This window comes from Natator depressus, chromosome 9, assembly GCF_965152275.1.
Source record: "Natator depressus isolate rNatDep1 chromosome 9, rNatDep2.hap1, whole genome shotgun sequence".
Classification (NCBI taxonomy): domain Eukaryota; kingdom Metazoa; phylum Chordata; order Testudines; family Cheloniidae; genus Natator; species Natator depressus.
Genome location: NC_134242.1, coordinates 80,713,361 through 80,733,402, shown reverse-complemented (window position 1 = coordinate 80,733,402; position 20,042 = coordinate 80,713,361). Strand labels below are relative to the sequence as shown.

The 20,042-nt window shown below is 46.3% G+C and overlaps 1 protein-coding gene across 2 annotated transcripts in view; it reads left to right on the top strand.

Annotated features, from left to right (window-relative positions):
* Window positions 1-20,042, top strand: part of LOC141993118 (actin-binding protein WASF3-like) — an 80,598-nt gene that overhangs the window by 35,443 nt on the left and 25,113 nt on the right. For both annotated transcript variants that reach the window (XM_074962434.1, XM_074962433.1), the window contains exons 4-9: window positions 2,359-2,512; window positions 3,652-3,769; window positions 5,385-5,560; window positions 6,145-6,405; window positions 9,034-9,425; window positions 9,963-10,178. In XM_074962434.1, coding sequence (XP_074818535.1) covers window positions 2,359-2,512; window positions 3,652-3,769; window positions 5,385-5,560; window positions 6,145-6,405; window positions 9,034-9,425; window positions 9,963-10,120 — 1,259 coding nt within the window. In that variant the 3' untranslated portion in view covers window positions 10,121-10,178. The remainder of the gene's footprint in view (window positions 1-2,358; window positions 2,513-3,651; window positions 3,770-5,384; window positions 5,561-6,144; window positions 6,406-9,033; window positions 9,426-9,962; window positions 10,179-20,042) is intronic.

The following is a 20,042-nucleotide window of genomic DNA, read 5'->3' as shown; positions in this document are numbered from 1 at the left end:
AAGAGAAAATACCGCCGGCAAACATATGAACAGTTACCTTGTTTGGGAGCAGAGAGAATACAGGCAATTATTTGATCAGCTCACTGCATGGGATTAGCCTGAGAGAGGAGCAGAGGATGGCGGGGAAGCAGGAAACCTGCCTAATTAATCAATATGACTGATGGACAGTCAGACATCTGAGGAAGCACTACAAACATCCCAATGGAGGCTAAAGACATGGGGATCTAGGCACTGGAGCACAGGCAACAGACCCTGGCACATAGGTACAGGAGTGCAGGCCGTAACGCATACGGAGCCTTTCTCCTGCTAAACAAGCGCTCAGTGTGTCTTCGGATGAGAGCTGTGAGGGAAATGATTTTCCCATCCTAGGAAAATTTCTGAGATACTGAAAAAATGCCCCACCCCGAATCAGGGCGAGAAATCGTTCTCAAATCTTTTTACAGACTGAAAAGCCGAAAAAAAAAGTTTTGGCTCCAGTTAATCAAACTGTTTCATTTTGACAACTTTTAAACCTTTTTCCTAAACATTTTTTTTAGTCAAAAAGAAGTGTTGAAACTAACCCTTTCCTGCGAAAAGTTTGGGTTTGATGTATCGGCATTTGCTGATGTTAAAAAGCTTCATTGAAAAATTCCTGACCAGCTCTATTGCAGACACACACAGCCTGGCTAGAGAGCGGATTCAATGGATGTAAGTTGCTTCCCAGCCCGCTGAACAGGCTAGGAGACAGCCATGGCTGTGTTGGGCTATTTGATGTGGGAACTTGATATCTTTTGAATACTGGGGAGAAGAAGGAGAGTGGCAAACGCTAACAGGTCCACAAAGCCAGAGTCCCAGCAAATAGCAGAGGGGGGCCAGTGCAATCTTTCTGATGAGGCATTAGGAGTTAGAGATGAACCACAAGCCCTCAAGTTTAGCCTGGATCAGAACTTCCACAAAGTTTCTGGGTGTTGAGATCTGGGGGGTTGGTTCAGGCCCATCTCTAATAAGAATTGGCCAAGAATTCAAGACAGCCTGGTTGAATATAGTGCAGAGTAGGCACCACCACTGTTTGTAAAAGTGTCACGCTGCAAGTGACTGCAAAGGATGTTAGAAAATTAAAATTGGACTTATCATGGGGCTTAGCTTAGAAAAATTCCTCTGCACAAAATCCCATTGCACTCTGCCACGTCCCTTCGTTTTGTGACTTTTGGAGCAAAATTGCTCTCTTTTTCACCAATCAAAAGGTGGATTTTCCAAGTACCGCTGTTCCATGCAAAGGAGACTTAACCAGGGTCAAGAATCTGCCCCAGTAAATTTGCATGTGTATCTGACAGAGTCTGGCACACTCCCTCCATTAGAGACCGTTTGCCTTTCCTTGGACATTTAGCCTCTGTAACATCCAATGCATTCATACAGCTCACACTGATGTGCGGAACTTCTGCTTGTGCTTGCCTGACACAAATCCTGCCACGAGTGAAACTTCACCCAATGTAGGTCTCTTTCAATTCAGTGATGAAAACGTGCCCACTTCCCATCAAAGGAGGGAGGCCTGTCAGCAGAGCTGTCACAGCGTATGCCTGTGTGCAAGCTCAGAGTGGTTCCTTTTTTTGGCAAATTGCTGTTTTCCATCCGGTGGGAGCTCCTGCAGCACGACTCGTAGTGGAGTTGGCATCTCAGGCAGTCAGCAGGAAAGCTTTGGATGGCTCAAGTGGCTGTGCCGGAGGTTGGATTTCTGCCTCCCACTCTCCCCACACACAGCTCTGCCTCATTTGCCCACATGCAGGAGAGGCCGGGGCAAATGCTCGCTGATCCAAAGGGCTGGATGGATTGTCATTGATTGTGGGGGAAATGCCAGAAATTCCGCTTGGTGCCATCGGAGAGGCTTTGATTTTTAACAGTGAAATAACACAGAGGTGGAAATATTAATGCCTAGGCACCATTGGCATCCAAAGTGACCTGGGATGAGTCTCTAGCCTGCACAAATAAACTCAAATTGAACACGAGCCAACCTTTTAGTCTAGAGTATCAAAGTCTGGTTTATGTTTTGAATAGCTGTACATTTACACGCTGGGTATCGGGTGAGGCCGGCAAGCATGCAGCATGAGTGTTGGGCACAGGGGAAAACAGCAGGCATGCCATGTGAGTGCTGGATGCAGTGCACATGTTGGGCACAGGTGGGACTGGCAAACACACAATGTGAGTGTTAGGGCTGGAGTGCTCAAATGCAAGGACACAGTGCGAATGGCGAGGGTGCGTTGTTAGTGCAGGGTGCAGAGAGCAAAGGCCGGGCACATGGCCCAGGAGTTGTGTTGAGAATGCAAAGAGCAGGCCCCCAGCCTTTCCCTGGCACATGAAGGTTTCTTTCTTGTGTGGTCACAGTTTCACTTCAAGACATCAACATGCGGAAAGCATTCAAGAGCTCAACGGTGCAGAACCAGCAGGTGGTCTCTCGGAACTCCATCCCTAACCCCGTGATGGAGATGTACCAGCGGTGTGACAAGCCGCCACCGCTCAACATCCTCACGGCGTACAGGTAGGGCGTGTGGGGACTGGGCCTGAGCAACATGCCTCAGGCCCACTCTGCGACCACGGTGTACGGTTCAATATAGACCAAACAATCCCTAGCCGAGCCAAACCTACTCTGGAAGAGATTGTTTCCTATCAGATTGGAAGGATCCACTTCTGATCAGCCTTATACCCGTTTTACTCGAATGTAACTCCATTGCCTTTGGTGGTGTTACTTCTGATTTACATCAGCATTAGCTAGCTCAGAATAAGGCCCCTTATCTCTTTGCTTGTACACTTTGTTCGTGCTGCTGTATGGGGCTTCCTCTGGAAGTCCATTGTTGCCCTTGTCCTCAAGTGCTGCGCTGGAGTCAGCCTGAAGTCACAGTTGTTTCGAGTGGTGTTATGGGTGGTTACAGGAGAATATTGGTCCACTGTTTGGTGATGGTTCAGTAAATGATGCTCTTTTCTCGGCTGTTCAGCTGTCTCGGCATTGCAGCTACCACGATCGCATCTCTCGTACAAGACAACTGAAACCACCCAGAATTTATTTAATACAGCCAAGAATACTCTGTACTTGCACAGTGCAGATCCTCCAATGACAAATGTGATGTGAGAAAGCGTCACTGATCACTAACAGTTTGAAGCTCAATATGGCCTGGATCATCTAAAAAGGCAGGAACCCAAACCCCACCCTCATGTATCTCTAGGGGGTGGGAGGGAGTTGTAACATATGGGAGTTTCTTTGGAAAATTAGAGGGTCTCCTGGAATTCTATATCAGCCTGTATGTCAAACAGGCCTTAATAAACCACTGACTTTGAAGCCAATAGTATTTTCCATTTTTTAGCAATTACTTGAGTGTCCTCTGTGCCAAATCCTTAATGATCTATGTTGTGGTGAGAGGGGAATGGGAGGAGAGTGGGATAGGGGATGGGAATGGAACAGTGAGGGGATGGAAGGCGGCAGCTAGAGAGAAGAGAATAGGCAACTGTAGACTGAAGCAAAGAGGTGTCTTGCCACCAACCAGCGGAGCTCGTTGGGGTTCGTTTCCCAAGTGCTGGGCTCATTAACGTGCCTTGTTTTTAGCCATTAAGTTATTAATAATATTTCATCCTGTTGCTGAGAATTTCCTCTACCCCTCCCCAACTCTGCTGTGATCATTTCAGGGATGACAAGAAAGATGGCCTCAAATTCTACACCGACCCTTCATATTTCTTCAACTTGTGGAAGGAGAAGATGCTGCAGGCGACTGAGGACAAGAGAAAGGAGAAACGCCGGCAGAAGGTAAAGGCATCAGAGAAAGCTCTGAATCGGGCCTAAGATGAGGCTGGTCTGGACTTAGTTTGATAGTCTGATACGGTCTGGTTATAGTGTCCTTCTGAAATGGGAGCAGTATCTCTTGCTCTTTCTGCCATTTCTAAGGTGCCCTTCACCGTACTATCATCCTCAAACTCATGTCCAGTCAATGCTGCTCTGGTGGTAGTCGCTTGTGAAGGAGGCCTGCTAGGTTCCCACCCTATCATCTGAACAGGCTACTGCCGAAGGAGCCCTGGGTGGAGCTTGGGTATTCTTACCTCATGTGTGCCAGTCACCAGTTGTGAGGTTTTTACATTCAGGAAACATACAGATCTCCTAATGTCCAGACCAGCAATAAAAGAATCACAAGACAGTCTAGTGTCCATGAATTTCTGATTTGTTGCTTGCTCTGGTTTGGGGAGTCATATGACACTGAAACCTTTGGAAAACAAATCCCTCTTGGCTATTTTTGACATTATGCTACCTTGATTGAAGTCCCCTATGTGCCCCTTAGCTATAAGGCATTCAAGGAATTGGCCCCTGAGAACAGAAATATAAAGGAAATCTGGAGTTTCAGTGGTAGGTAAAGGATACCCCATTGCTTTTCTTTTTAAAGAGCCCAGGGACAGAAAAGCAGGTCTTAAAATAGAAGCAAGCCCCACACGTGGTCAGAGAACATGTTTAAGGCCTGGGTTGAAGAGAAACAGGCTTATCCCATAAGCACCAGTGGGTGCTGCTGGACCTTGTCTTGTCCTGTTTGCTTTGGCTAATGCCTATTCTGATGGAAGATGTCAGAGCAATGGGTGTGGGAATGGCCCACTGGAATCCAAAGGCTCACATGGGCTATGCAACAAAGGGCAATTGGCATGAGCTTGAGATTCACCCTGACGCTATTACCTCCATCAAGTGTGACTGCGGACTTGAATTTCCATGTTCTCATAGACTCATAGACATTAAGGTCAGAAGGGACCATCATGATCGTCTAGTCTGACTTCCTGCACATTGCAGGCCACAGAACTTCACCCACTCCTAACCTCTGGCTGAGTTACTGATGTCCTCACTGTTCTCTGGGTTGTCAGTAGTTTGGCTCAGGCTTCCAAATCTACGTGGAAATCATATGGAAAGTCTCTGGAATGTATTCCAGACTCCAGTGATTCCATCCCAGCTTTCACAGCTAACTGTACCAGTTTAGAAGGTGAAGACACTGGCTGAACTTGCCGGTGCTCACAGCCTTCCGTTCCATTGTGCATGCTCGGGGCTGCTCCAGAACCAGCCTTGTGATTGCGATTGGTGTTTAGATCAGCACAACCTTATTACGTAGTTGAATGAAAAACAGGCGGTGGTGGTGCACCAGGACTCATCATTACAGGAGGGAAAGGGAGTGTGGAGGGGAAGTGCTGACAATGAGTCCTAGTGGTTGGGACTCAGGATCTAAAATAATATGTCCTGAGAATTCCAGTATTGTTTGGTATCCCTGTTTCCCTTATATACATAACCTAAAATCCTTTCTTGAAGTCAAGCTCAAACAAACATTGTGCTGTGTACAGTCAGCAGGCAGCCATCCTGCCGTCATGCTAACCGGACAGTGCTTATCTGCTTCCAGGAGCAGCGGTTAGTGGAAGATTCCACCCGGGAGGTGAAGAAAGTGAGAAAAGCCCGCAACCGGCGCCTGGAGTGGAACATGATGGCATATGATAAAGAATTCCGGCCCGATAACAGGTTCTCACCATCCCCATATCACATGGCCTCATCGGAAGGATCACTGTCCCCAGACAATAGGCAGGTTTTCTGTATTACACGCTTATTGTTTTTCTTTGCTTTTCTTCACCTTTCTTTTTTCCTGTTCGATTTTCTGGGTGAATTGGTTCCTCATGGCAGTGAAGGACCCTTAGCGCTGGCTAGGAAGCAGGTGCAGGGAAGGCAGGCACTGTGCAAACTACTCCCACAGCCTGCTGCTTAGCACATGTACCTGCGTTCTGATGTGCAACACCCCTGCTAGGTTGGTCCTGCACCTGCCAAATCATGTCTAATTCCGCATTGGTTTTGCGATCTCTGTGTGGAGCTGAGATGAGACCAGAACATTTTAATTTGGGACCTAAGCTAGGATTTCCACCCAGCTGAGCTGAAAGGCTAATTCGTTAGCCTGCAAGGCTATTGCCGCCTCCCTACCCTCTGCTTGCACCATCCCAATACGTCTTGCATGTTTGTATTTTGGTGGCTACACATCATGTCTCCTAGTGTTGATGCCTTGATCCCAAATGTCAATAGGTGCCATAATACTCCTCCCTGACCTGTCCTCACCTTGCCTTCCCTCCAGGCCCTCCATACAGGAATACAACCTTTGGTATTTTTGTGTGCAATAGATCTTATGCGTCAGATGCAGCTGATCACTCATACCCGGCCAGTCCTAACCACCCTGTGCAGCAATTAGCTCCAGCCTCACACCTCTCAACTGACAACAAAGAAATCATCCTGGTTGCTAACCAGGCCCAGGAACATGTCTACAGGCCCTCAGCAGCAGGAAGCCGTCAGAACAGTCTCAACCGAGTCCAGCAGCCCCATGTGCCGCAGCATCCAGAGACTATACTGAATGGACCAAGACCTCAGATAGTCAAGGAGTATGGGTATGGATTTCAACCTGCTTTCCTTCATCCAGTGACCTGTTTCTCCCTTTAAATGAGTTTTGTGCTTTGGAAAGGTGCCCGGTTGACAGCCATAGAAAGTGAGGTCCTCTGTCCACAGAACAAGTAAGCGATAGGCAGCAGCTGTCCTGTAGATGGTCCTTCTGTCAGTGTCCCTTACCATTCGTGAGGTGAGAGATGGTAGTTCAGTCTCCATGGCCCATTCAGTCCTTTAGTCATGTGATCAGCCTGCCAACAAGAACATCAGTTGGTGCCATCTGTGAGGGTGCTTTGTGAGAGGGCAACACCTGTTGATCAGGAACTGCACTCAGAAAACACCATCTCCTTTCACATCATGCCACAGTGATGACTAGACCAGTACAAGACTGGTCCAAATTCAATCCAGTAACCTCGATATGTAAAGATCCCTATCCTAGTCCCAACTCCCTGACTCATCCAGCCTTCCCCTTGCTACTAGCCTTTACTGTCACCCAAAGATAAACTGCTGTCAAAAAAGTCATAATCAAGCTCAGATTCTGCCCTCTGTCATCCCGTGGAACCCTGTACATGGTTCTATTTGAGGGCAGAATTTTGCCCGCGATGATTTCTGCCAATTAGAAGGTGGCAGGGGAGGGGAAATAATTTGTTCAGGACCTTGGACAGCTTCCAGTGAGTACTTGGTTTGGGGAGACCTTTCCTTTTCTGCAAGCATTCTCTTTCTGTTTTTCAGTGCCCTCCAAGTTCATAATCCCATGGGAGCTCTTACTCCAGAGTCACAAGCAAAACAAAAGACTAAAAAAATAATTCAATCCATTCATTTGAGATGGTCCTTTAAAGGGACCATTTGGGTTCTAAACTCAATTCTCTTCCTGGGTATGTCTGCACTGCAATAAAAGACCCATGGCATGGGCACCACTGGCCTGCATCAGTGGACTTGGGCTCACAGGGCTTGGGCTGTGGGGCTATAAAATGGCAGTGTAGATGTTTGGGCTGGAGCCCAGGCTCTGAGACCCCTTGAGACTCCAGCTCGAGCCTGAATGTCCTACACTGCTATAATAATGAGGTGTCCTTGTGGCACCTTAGAGACTAACAAATTTATTTGGGCATAAGCTTTCGTGGGTTAGAACCCACTTCATCAGATGCACTGCTATGTTTAGCCCTATAGCCCAAGCCCCACAAGCCCAAGTCAGCTGACCCAGGCTCTGAGACTTGGTGCTGAGGGTTTTTTATTGCAGTGTAGATGTATCCTCTCTCTCTGTCTGGTCAGCTTCACCATCAAATAAAAGGATTTCAGTCTTCAAAAATCATTATGTATCCTGAGCCTAACAGGATCCTACAGATTGTCACACTGCTCCTTCTAATTCAGTATCACTTTGAATAGCCAAAGTGACCGATGCCAGAGGCTTCAGAGGAAGGTGTAGTCTCCCCTGGACCCTCACAGGAATGAACCTAAATGCACAATTCAGTACAACGGGAGGGAGATTTCATCCTGACCCCAGCAGTCAGTCAGACCAGCCTTGACACAGAATAATTTGTAGCCCCTTTAACTTTGTCTCAGCTGGTGTAATTGCGGATACTGTTCCTGGTATGATGCAGGGACTTAACCGGCTTTTGTGAATGAGTCTGAAGCACCTCACTGCCACTATGTTACCTGCTCCTTTGGCATCTGCAAGGCAAAGACATTTCCCAAACAATAAGTTAACAATATTTTTTCTTTTGGGTGGAACACTGATCTATCAGAGGCTGTGGACCCCTGTCACAGCGGTTCCCATTCAGAGGCACAGTGTACTGACCTAAGGATGGGGATTCAGCCAGATCTCTGTATTCCCCTTACTTTTTGTACGTTTAAATGATCAGTCACTCAGTAGGACTTCAGCATATCCTTTCAAGGAGAAATACGGAGAACAGGTGTCCCCTGACCAGAGGGAACATAACCTTCCAGGCCATCTGAGGCCACGTTCACCAGCATCTCAGCTCTCACTCAAGATTTACAAGCTTCCCTCCCCACACTACTTTGCCTTACACCCTCCTTCAGTTGCTGTCCTGCCCCGGCCTCTCAGCATGTAAATCCCACGTGTTTTTACATACTCACTGAATGGCAAACTGGTCCAAGATACAGTATTTTACAGCTTATGCCCATTGTTTAATCAACTTCCATGGCCCAGAGACTTCCTTGGCAGTTACACCTGCTGGAACCAGGCCTGGAGTTGATCCGGTATATCCGCTTACAAGGACTGAGTTCCCTGTCGTTTTTGGTGTTTATGTCTTTTCAGGTGACACTTCAGAAAACTGTCTGCTTTTGTTACCAAAGTGGGTTTCTCTGAATATATAGGAATCATTTCAAATGCAGCCACTGCTGGGGTGCAACATGGGAGCTGTTTACCAGCACATAGCTGAGTTGCACAATAGTTTAGGACAGGCATTGGAGATAAATGCCATGCTCACTTTAAACTGCAAGGGGAATTGAGCTTGTGCATTTCCCAAAGCTGGAATTTATCTGGGATGTTTGGGTTGCCACTAGGTGACCCTGAGTGGCGGCTCCTTACATTATGGTTCATGTGTGGTATTTCTTTAGCAAGCATGATTTCTGCTATTGCCATTGATTTGCTTTCTGTCCTTTAATTGTTGCAGTCCCCAGCAGATGCCCCTGGCAGAATACTTTGTGCCTCCTGCTCCTCCGCCCCCACCCCCTGTGATACCTTCTGCTCAGACTGCCTTCGACAGCCCCATTTCAGCACCTCCTGCCCTGGCGCCCAGTGCTGCAGCCTCTGTGGCTCACTCGTCATATGCACCTTCCCCACCTCCGGCTCCACCCTGCCCATATTCTGCTTCCCCCCCTCAGACTGGCCCCATGGGGCCCCCCGTCGCACCTCCCCCACCTCCACCTGGTCCTCCAACAGTCGCTGCCTCGCCGGCTCACTCGGCGTCATCCCCGGCGGCGGTGGTTGAACCTCGGAAACCTCAGATCCCTCTGATACCAATGAGTGATGCCAGGAGCGACCTGCTTGCTGCGATTCGGAGGGGTGAGTTACGGCCTGGGACACTAGCACTGACCAGCAGTCTGGATATCAGGGGAAACGTACTGCATGCAGCTTCCCAGGGGATGTGGTGGAAAGCCCCATCATTCAGGATGTTTAAAACCGGGATGCACAGAGCACAAGCAAATGCCCAATAGGGAACAAGCTTGCATTAGGCACCATGGAGAAAGCGGTGGACAGCATGATCTAACATGCCTTTTCCTTCTTCATTTCTGCGAACAACGCTGGGTTGAACAGTAGGGAGGGAGGCAGGCAGGCACGCTGTGGCTGTGGAGCCCCGTGGAGCCCACTGGTGGGCAGGCAGGGGGATTTTTACAGGTCCTCCTCTTTGCCAGATCCATAGAGGAGATGAGTCAGCTACAGCACCAGCTAGGGAGCAGTAGTTCAAGCTACAGCAGCCAATGCTTTTAGTTCTGAAGGTCCCTGGTTCACTCTTTGGGTGGCCATCACACATGCTTATATAGACAATGGGAGTAAGCTGCTCTTGCTGACCTTGGAGATTTTCCTTCCTCTCTACTGCAGGAATTCAACTCCGGAAAGTCCAGGAACAGTGGGAGCAGGAGGCGAAGAAGGAGCCAGTTGGCAATGATGTAGCCACTATCCTGTCCCGCAGGATTGCAGTGGAGTACAGCGAATCCGACGATGACTCGGAGCTGGACGACAATGAGTGGTCAGATTAAGAGAGCTCAGAATGCTGTGTTGGAGTGTACTCCCCCCTCCCTGCTTCTCCACAAGAAGGTGTGTATGGCTGGGCTTCCCTGAAAGCGAATGCTGACCGCCGTCAGCAGTTAGTGTGGCTTATTCAGGAGCTTTGCTTTTACACCATGTTGCATTGTTGAAAAAATGATGGCAGTGTTGTCAGTGGAGAGTGTGCATTGGTGGGACATGCTTTAAAAGCAGTAATAACAGCCATAGGCCCAGAATCTCGCCAGGTGTGACTATGACACTTTAATAATGCTGAGAACACAATGAGGTGAGGATCAATGGAGTTACTCTGGATTTACACCAGGGTGGTGGCAATCACAAGCTGGCCCCATGCATGTGTTTTTAGAGAAACAAAACTGCAGAAACAGCACTGCTTATTTGGCCAGATGTTAATTTTATAATGAAAAGCTCCTGAAAAAGCATCCTGTTCCCATAGCAAATACAGCCACATGGTCTTAGGTGTCTAGAGATCACAATTCACTTGTTTGTATTTTCTGCAGATTTTTAAAATTGTTGGGATTTGGACCATATGAACCAGGGAAAAGCTCTGTTCGTTGCCCTGAAAGTTACATGCAGAAAGAGTCTGTTTTCCCTTTAAAGTAATATCGTTAGCTTTGCGTTCTGACAGTCAGAAAGGAGAGTTCTCTGCTGTCTCCCAGTTTCACTTTTAAGAGCACATCCTGGGGTGGCACAGATGTTTGTGGCATGGTTATATTTCCCTCTCTGAACTCAGATTCCCTGGAGAAGAGCATGAAAGGAAAGTTTAGTGTAAACCTGCACTTCTCTTGCCATCAGCCAAGAAACAAAGCACTCATTACTGAGTAGAAAGGAATAAAGTCAGCTTAAAGAGAAAAGAACCTTGCAATAGATTTAAGTTGTCTAAGAAAGATTCTGAAGGCCTAGAAATAACTGGCTGACAGTGCTGTGCTATTGTTGTATCACCTTATTATTATTTGAAATAAAATTAACCAGACTAAATATAACTCTCAGCTGCACCAAAGCAACCCCACTGGAGTTAGTAGGGAGCAATATTTGTCCCTTTGGGTTGAATTTTGATTTTCAGTTTCTAGTATCTGAGAATCTCCTTGTACAATTGAGGCGAATTCAATCTTATTCCCGAAATAGTTATTGCGGGAACAATTCTTCCACTTTTACTCAGGCTGAATAGTACTGTACTCCATGAGCAGTGGTACTGGGTCGGGGTGGAGTACAGCAAACCTGACAATGACTCTGAACTGGGGGATAATGAGTAAGATTGGCAGGATCGGGCCCTGAATTAAGATGCTGAAAACACCAGTGAATAGTATTTTGTTTATTAATCCAAATGGACAGTGATTCATAAAAGCATTTTCATGCATGCTAAGGGAGAAGCCCTGAGAATCCAAAGGGATCCTATGGGAAATATTGAAAACCCACAGTCAGTTCTGAAAACTACAAGTGAACAGGAAATGGATTCTGACCAATAGATAACTGGCCAGTATCACCCTTGAGTCTGTATGATATGGTCAAATAGGGCCCCAGTGTTCCAGGGACACACACGCACACACCAGCACATGCACCATTTCCACTTCCCCATCCACAGTCTTGTCTGACTCATGGGTGGTGAATGAAACTGGATTCCCTTATTTCCCTCCCGGTAACAGGAAACTTATACTTTGGCTCCACCCTCTGGCTTCTTTGTCCATGCAGGTGACTGAAAAAAGCCAAGGGAAGGATTCAGGCAGCTAGTGGTTAGCCGGAGTGAGAATGCCTGGGGTGCCTGCCGGCAGGAAGACCTAGTGAAGGGCAGGGAAAACGTTGGCTGGAGCCCACAAGTGTCACTTCGAATAGGATCCCATTTGGCTAGTGCCACCATTCACCCTTATCTACTAGAGAATGCTGCTATTGAGCCAGCCCGCTTTGCAGGGAGCGGGGGCGAGGGGGTTCGCTATTCTAACCAAGCAGCAATAGTTCCTGAAAAACTGCAGCTAGACGGCATATGTCAGACCAGCAACAGGAAAGGAAAAAGAAAACAAGACAACAACCCAGCAGGATGCAACACAGATTCTCAGTGGCATTAACAGAGGACCCAACAGCTCGGCTGCAGCTCCTGGGGCAATGGGAATGTTAAACACATATAGAAAGAGCTGGTGCCGTGTTGTTGAGCTGGGAATTCCTGGTATGCAGTAGTTACACCAAAGGCTCTTGCTCCTACCATCATCTTGTCTCTGTTAAGAACTACCAGGCAACCCCCTCCCTGAGAAATGGAAAATACAGAGGTAGGAAGCTGCAAGCCAAACCCTGATCTCTTTACTCAGGCAAGTAGCACCACTGAAGTCAATGATGCTACTTTCCTCAGTGAGGCGAGTAGGATTAGACCCCTGCTGCAAGATCAGGAAAAGCCTTGTACGTTAAAAATAACATATACAAAACCACATAAGTATTTATTATATAGTGTTGTTAATATATGCATGATTTTGATGTGACCCACAAATGAAGAGAAATCCCAGACTGATGGGCTTGATGTGTAAGATTAAAAACATAATATATTCAGACATAAAGTGAATGCTAACGAGATTTAGTAATTGCCTTTACCTTTGGTACTGATCATAGGTTTATATCAGCTGGCCCACATGGCTGTGATAAAGCAGTGATGGGATTGGTAACAGCCCCTGAACATTGGCCCTGTTGTGTGTGAGTGCAGAGGAAGGGGGATTTTGACTTGAGGGCTACATGGCACCTCAGGAAGGGAAAAGGCTGCAAGGAGACTTCCCGTTATGACCTTGTGTGGGGCCTCGGCACAGTCCCTGCCCTTGCAAGCTGGATGTGCAAGGTCAGGGGACTCTAATGCAGAGAAGGATATTGGTGTTAGGTGAGGCATTGTAGGCACAGTGCCTGAGGGAATGGCCTCCAGAGCGCAGCCCACTACCCTTCTCACCTTTGCAAATATGAGCTGTGTCTTAAAGCCACAGAGCCTGGCTCTGCTCTACTTTCACTGGTTTCATACCTGTGTAGCTCCATTAACTTCAGGGAGTTACTCCTGATTTACTCTGGCGTATGACATCAGAATCAGGTGCACAGTCTTGCCCACCACAGATTGGCGCCTAACTGTGACAGGGCCAGACTTTGCCCAGTTTACTCAGGCAAAACTCACTAGTTCATGGGAGCCTGGCCTGAACTAGAGGATGGGACTTGGCTCTGCAATGGGTTTGTTATCATTTGCACAACCCAAGATGTTAGTTGATCATTTTCTCCAGCATTGTTGACATGGCCTTTCATAAGACATCATAACAAACCAAAGCTGGGGCCTCTCTCCAAACCGCCACACCTGCTTTCAGGCATAAAGTGGCCTGGGGGATAGGATTAAAATTCATAATGATCTGGACCAACTGGGAAATGACTGCCTAGGAAGGAGTACTGCAGGAAGGGATCTGGGGATTATAGTGCATCACAAGCTAAATATGAGTCAACAGTTTCACACTGTTGCACAAAAAGCAAACATCATTCTGGGATGTATTAGCAGGAGTGTTGTAAGCAAGACATGAGAAGTAATTCTTCCGCTTTACTCCGTGCTGATTAGGCTTCAACTGGAGTATTGTGTCCAGTTCTGGGCACCACATTTCAGGAAAGATATGAACAAACTGGAGAAAGGCCAGAGAAGAGCAACAAAAATGATGAAAGGTCTGAAAAACATGACCTATGAGGGAAGTTTGAAAAAATTGGGTTTGTTTAGTCTGGAGGAGAGAAGACTGAAAGGGGACATGATAACACTTTTCAAATACATAAAAGGTTGTTACAAGGAGGAGGGAGAAAAATTGTTCTCATTAACTTCTGAGGATAGGACAAGAAGCAATGGGCTTAAGCAGCAAAGGTAGTTTAGGTTGGACATTATAGGAAAAGCTTCCTGTCAGGTAGTTAAACACTGGAACAAATTGCCTAGGAGGTTGTGGAATCTCCATCATTGGAGGCTTTTAAAACAGGTTATACAGACACCTGTCAGGAGTGGTTTAGTTATTACATAGCCCTGCTTTGAGCGCAGGGGACTGGACTAGATGGGCTCTAGGCACCATCAAAGCAAGCACGTGTTTGGGGCGGCACAATTCCAGGGGCGGCATTCTGGCCACCCTTTATTTATTTATTTTTTTTGCTTGGGCAGTTGCGCTCTCGGAGCTTGGGGTGGCAAATTTTTTGCTCGGGGTGGCAAAAAACCTAGAGCCAGCCCTGACTAGATCACCTCTCGAGGTCCCTTCCAGTCCTACACTTCTATGACTCTATGATTCTGCTCCCTTTGATGTCAGTGGCAAAACCCCTGGTAGTTTCAGAAGAAGCAAGATTAGCCCTCAAAGCTGTACATAGGAAGACATATCTTGGTTAGGAACTGTGGGGACAGACAGACATGGAGACAGAGGCATAGCCCACAGGTCACAGCCCAGGAGCACATGGCTTTATGTCAGCATTGCACTGCCCAGATTCTGGCCTGCTATGGGAGCTGAAACAGCTCCTGGTGTGAACTCGAAGAGGGGCTACTCTCACTTACAGCACCATCCCCGTGGCTGTCTGTAGGCTGCGCGACAGCCCACGATAGTGAGTGATATGGGGACACCTCTTCCTACACTGGCATGCGATGGCCAGAGTAGAAAGGGGCCCTTATGTGCTGCGATTGAGGAGGGAAGTGTATTGGCTGCTTACTTTGGCCCTGTATTGCTCTTGCACTAGGGGGATTGATCCCCAGCCTGTTCCGTCTCCTTAACAACTCCAGTCCATTGCTGGAGCACCACTGGCCACCATTGGCCCCTCTCTTTTGTGTTTATAGCTGTAGCTGCATTATGTGTTGTGCTAAGCAATCCACTGAGGAGTAGCTGTAGTAAGATTGATCAGGCCCATGCCAGGGCTGATCCTGTAGTATATTTCCTAGCACACAGCTTTGGAGTGTTTTGTTCTTTCTGGGGTCACGCCAGCCATCTTTCCGAAAGTCCATTTGGCCACATTGTTGTTGCACAGCAGCCTAAGGGACAAAGTCTTTTGGATGGCGGGGTGTTTATCAGAGACGCTTTTAAAGCTATATCTACTTGGTGCATGCGTGTAGGTGCGCACTTGTGCTGTTTGCAGAGACAAAATGCCACCGTGAACCCTCTCACAGCAGTCGAGTGGACTTGCTTTTCCTTCCATATCTATTTACATGCTTGTGCCGTATGCTCCCCTCCTCTCCCTCATAAATACCACCTGATTCAGAGCACATGTTGCTGCCCTTTTGCTGCAGCTCTGTCTAGAACCATCACTCCCCCTCAGACATAAGCACATTCCCTCCACAAAGTTCTGCAAGCAAAGCAGGAGAATCACAGCTCACTAAGAGTTTATGGGCCAGATCCCCATAAACTGGCGCAGTTCACCTGACTTCTGTGGAGCAACACTGAGTTACTCCATCGGACCATACATGTTTTCTATGGGCCTGATCCTACAAAGGGGGTGAGCATCCTCATTTGCCATTGACTTGAGGGGCTCAGCGCCTCAGTGGATTGGTCCTTATATAGTTTTGTTAGGCAGAATTAATATATTTTTGGCTCAAGTCCTACGTTATGTATCAAATCAAATGTATATAGGCCCAGATCCTCAACTGGTGAATACTGATGTATCTCCATTTAAGTCAACGGTACTATAATAATTTACACCAGCTGAGAATAGGGCCCATAAACTCCTAGTTTTAAATATTTTGTATATGTGTGCCTGTTTCCATATACACTGCTAAAAGTAGGCCAGGCTACGTTATACAACCAGAAACATTCAATCCCCAGATGGGGTGATATAAAAGTGAATATTTAAATATTTTATCTAGCTTGGCAGCCAGTAAAAAGTACAATCCAGGTCACAACTGATTGAATTTCTCCTCTCTGTCAAGTACATCAGAAGCAGGCTGAGCAAAACTCCACTATACATTAAGGTGTAATGTGTCATGTTAAAAGAGAGCCTGATAGTTTACTGACAACACACAATCACACTATGCCAAACATTTAACAACCTGGACCTACCTAGTGAGAGCTCCTATTTCCATTTTAGGAGTCTTGTCATGCCTGCCAATTTATGGACATTGATTAAAAATAGTAAATAAAAGATTGCATACAGGGGAAACTGTATTCAGTTTATTTACCACATGAGATATCCTGTAGCCAGTTAAAAATAAATACATTATGTTGAGCCTGCTATGGAGAATCAGTTGAAGCATCTACTCCATGGAGTCCACAAGGGATGTGTCTGTGCAGATCTTCCTGGGAAATGACTAGTTACTATGGTGATGAGTATCCCAGAGATAGAGAGGTAGATCTTCCATAAATGAGGTCTATTCTCCATGGCTAATTATGTTACTGAAGTCTGATCCAACTCCTGTTGAAGTGAATGGAAAATGTAGTACAGGGCAGGTCCAGACATCAGACCCTGTTTTTCCCTTGACTTCAGTGAGAATTGGATCAGGCTCTTGAGCCTAGCGGTTCTCACAGGATCATTACAAGGGACAAGGGATTATTTATTTTCCAACCTTCCACTGAGGATTTGAAGAATACTGCTGTGATGCAGTAAACTGGGGAAGAGCTACCATCATATTGCTCAAATGCTCCTACTTTTGAAGATGTCCTGTCCCTTGAAGGCTTTGCTTTTGGTGACCAAACATAATATTTAGTTTGGATTCTCCAGAGAGTTCTGACCTCATAAATCTTCTATCTTTAGCTCTTTTTTAAGCTGCCTGACAGTGTAACCGGTAGCTGCTTGTTTTAGCTGAGAGAAGCTCCCCCCCCCCACCCCGCATTTTCGGCACACTGATACTTTTACGTTTGAGTGATGTGCTAGCAATTTCTCAGAACAGGTGACACTTCATGGTACTGGGGCATAAATGTTGTGCAACTGTGGGCCTGGTCCTGCAGTCCTTACTCACACCCATTGAAGTCAATGAGAACCTTGTCTGAATAAGGGCGTCAGGATCAGGCCTGTAATAACTTTACTTAGGCTTTAGTGGTAAGTGCCATGTAATTACACACTGATAGAACCATAGATATTAGAGATGAGTGACTCATGGGGCTTGTCTTAGTTCATATGTCCACCAGCACTGGATTGTTCTCTCTTGAAATTACTTGTTCCTATGGATTAATGTGGACCAAACCTTCTGACCCAGGTCAGGACTGTAGTAAGGTCCTGGACACGATGGCACAGAACAAGAGTCTACTGTGCAGAGAGAAGCACTGCAAAGCTAATGAATGTACAGCCCTAGCAGAGCAAAGCTACCTGCAGCAGGTTTGTGAGGGGAGTTTTCAGGGTGTGGCCAGTGGATCCACATGCCAGAAAACCCCTGGTATTGGTGTTGCAGTGACTGCAGAGGCTCCCCTATGCCTGGCAGCATCAGCTCCCCTGCCATTCCGTGGTCCCAGGAGAGGCATTCCAACCCTAAGGAACTTTCCTATGCAGAGCTCTCAGGCTCTGTGCATGGTAGAGGCTCTGGTCCTGTGTCACTAGATCCAATCAGCAGGGTTGTATTTACCGTTACTATTATTTATGGCATCACAGGTCAGCGTGGCACTTTATGGACAAAAATAAAAGGACAGGACGCTGTCCTGAGGAGCTTGCAGTTTAACGTAGAGATCATATAACCTGCACTGCACTTTAAAAGATCAATCATTTACACATTCATAAATTTACCATCTAAGTAGATGCTATTTGTGGTGTCATTAATTACCCTGCCACTACATTGTAATTACTCATTAGTGCCTGAATAAAGAGAGAGCACAAGTGAGCCAGGGGTTTAGGGTGAGATTGGCAGTTTAGGCTTCTCAGCATCTATTAAAGTGCTAGAAGTGTCGCCCTGGGAAGTAATACTATGTATTTTTAAAACTGGTATCTGTGCTCCCAGACATATTTTCCCTTTATTTGTCTTTCTTGCTTTGCACTGAATGAGGCAGTCATGCTGGTCTTTCATCCATCATAGCCCAAAGTAGAGGTGAAGCTGTCCATTTCACAAACACCATCACAGCTGGCACTCATGCCTAGCTGGGAGCCTCAATAGTGAGACTGATTGATTAGGCCCTGGAGCCTGAACAAACCTGTCACCCCTAGAAGGGGTCTATCCAGGTGAAGGTTGCAACACATGGATGGTAAGTTGGGAGTGTTTGTGCTAACACTACTTTGTAGACTTATGGGTACCTCCCTGCAGCTGGCCCCAGAGTTGCCGTTCCAGCACCGTATAGCAGCACTAAAAATGGGGTCTAGTTTACCAGGTACCATTAGCTTTTCCCTTTTTGGTATCATTCCATACATGAATCATGCCTGGCTGAGAAGAAGTATTCTACATGCAGGTGATGGTGATGTTTAGATTTACTGTCTATCATAGAGCATGGACAGTAAGGGGTATACAGCTTATTGATGTAGTAAACAATTCATGTACTTTTGATGGTAGTGTTGACACTGACATAGTTGAGAATAAACATGTGGCCAGAGGATGTCAGAGGTTAGTCACAGCACAGACTAACACAGAGCATCCATCACATTCTAGTACAGTATACTTCAAGGGTTTTAGTACTTGGGACCAGATTTTCAAAGGTATTTAGGTGCCTTGCTTGCTTGGGTACATTATTTCCTTTCCAAGAGTGTTCATTATCATACTCACTGCTAGGAATAATGGATTAGAGGTAGAGCTAGTTATAGACTCAAAAGATAATAGGTTAATCTTCCCCGCCAAACAATATGAATATTTACACATGGCCAAAGATAAGACAATAAAAATCAAGGGCCAGATTTTCAAAGGTATTCAGGCACTTAAAGATGCAGCTAGATGTCAAGTGGGACTTTCAAAAGCACCTAAGCAAGCAAGGCACGTAACTACCTTTGAAAATCTGGTCCGAAGTGCTAAAGTCTGCTTGTTCGGTTGCAGAAATGTGTGTCAGCAGTTTGACTACATGGACAAGCACATCCTGCTTGCCTGCTTCTCTACAGAATTTTCAGAAATGCCTAGTTGGGGGTTTCAGTGGCACATCCTCACAGCTCCCAGGGGCACACTCGATGTATGAACTCCACTGGCACGGTTAACCCCTACTACTATGCTTTGCACTGTCTGCTTAGCGTATTGGGGTACCTGTGTAGTATATATAACCCTTAATGAAAAAGAACAATTTGTACATCAGATAATGTAAGATAAATGTGGAGAAGAAACCCTGTGTTCAGTACAATTAAAGACATGCTTTCTAGTTGGCTTTTTTTTAATCTATAAAACACACACATAATGTATTACACCAGGCCAGGATTTGATCTCTCTCTCTATTGTTTTGGATGGTCAATAACGTTAATATGTTGTGCATGCATCCAGAACATGACAATTTAAATCACATGTCAATTTAATATCTAAGGAAATTCAAGGATTGTCATAGTCTGATATGTTTAGCTTTTGAATCTGACTAATTAGCTGCATGATTTCACTCCATAGTTTCTAGACCTGATAAATAATGATCATGATGCACTAAATGTACGCAGGGTCTCCTATTAAGGCTGTATATCAAGAGGTGAGATTGGGATTCTGTCTGTACATTCATGTTGTGTTCAGTGAGCCCTTAAGGAATGTTTCTCCTTGGGCATTACAGGCAAGGTCAGAGTCGTATATAGCTGACCCCTCATATCTTTATTTAAGATCCAGAAGGGTCTTTAGCCAGGTCTGATTTTCCTTCAGTGCGTTGTCTAGGATTGCCTCTCCAGATTGAGCCTGGCCCAAGTGACTGATCCTGCAGTCATTTGCTGAGGCAAAGTGTTTATTAGTTTTAATGGGCTATTTTCCCTGAGTAAGCCCTAAAGACTCCAATAGCTTGAGATTTCAGAAATGCTTCCAAGGTAAACAAAAAGAGAGATGATTTGATCTTCCCTAATCGTCTCCTTCTGTGGTGTAGGACGCTC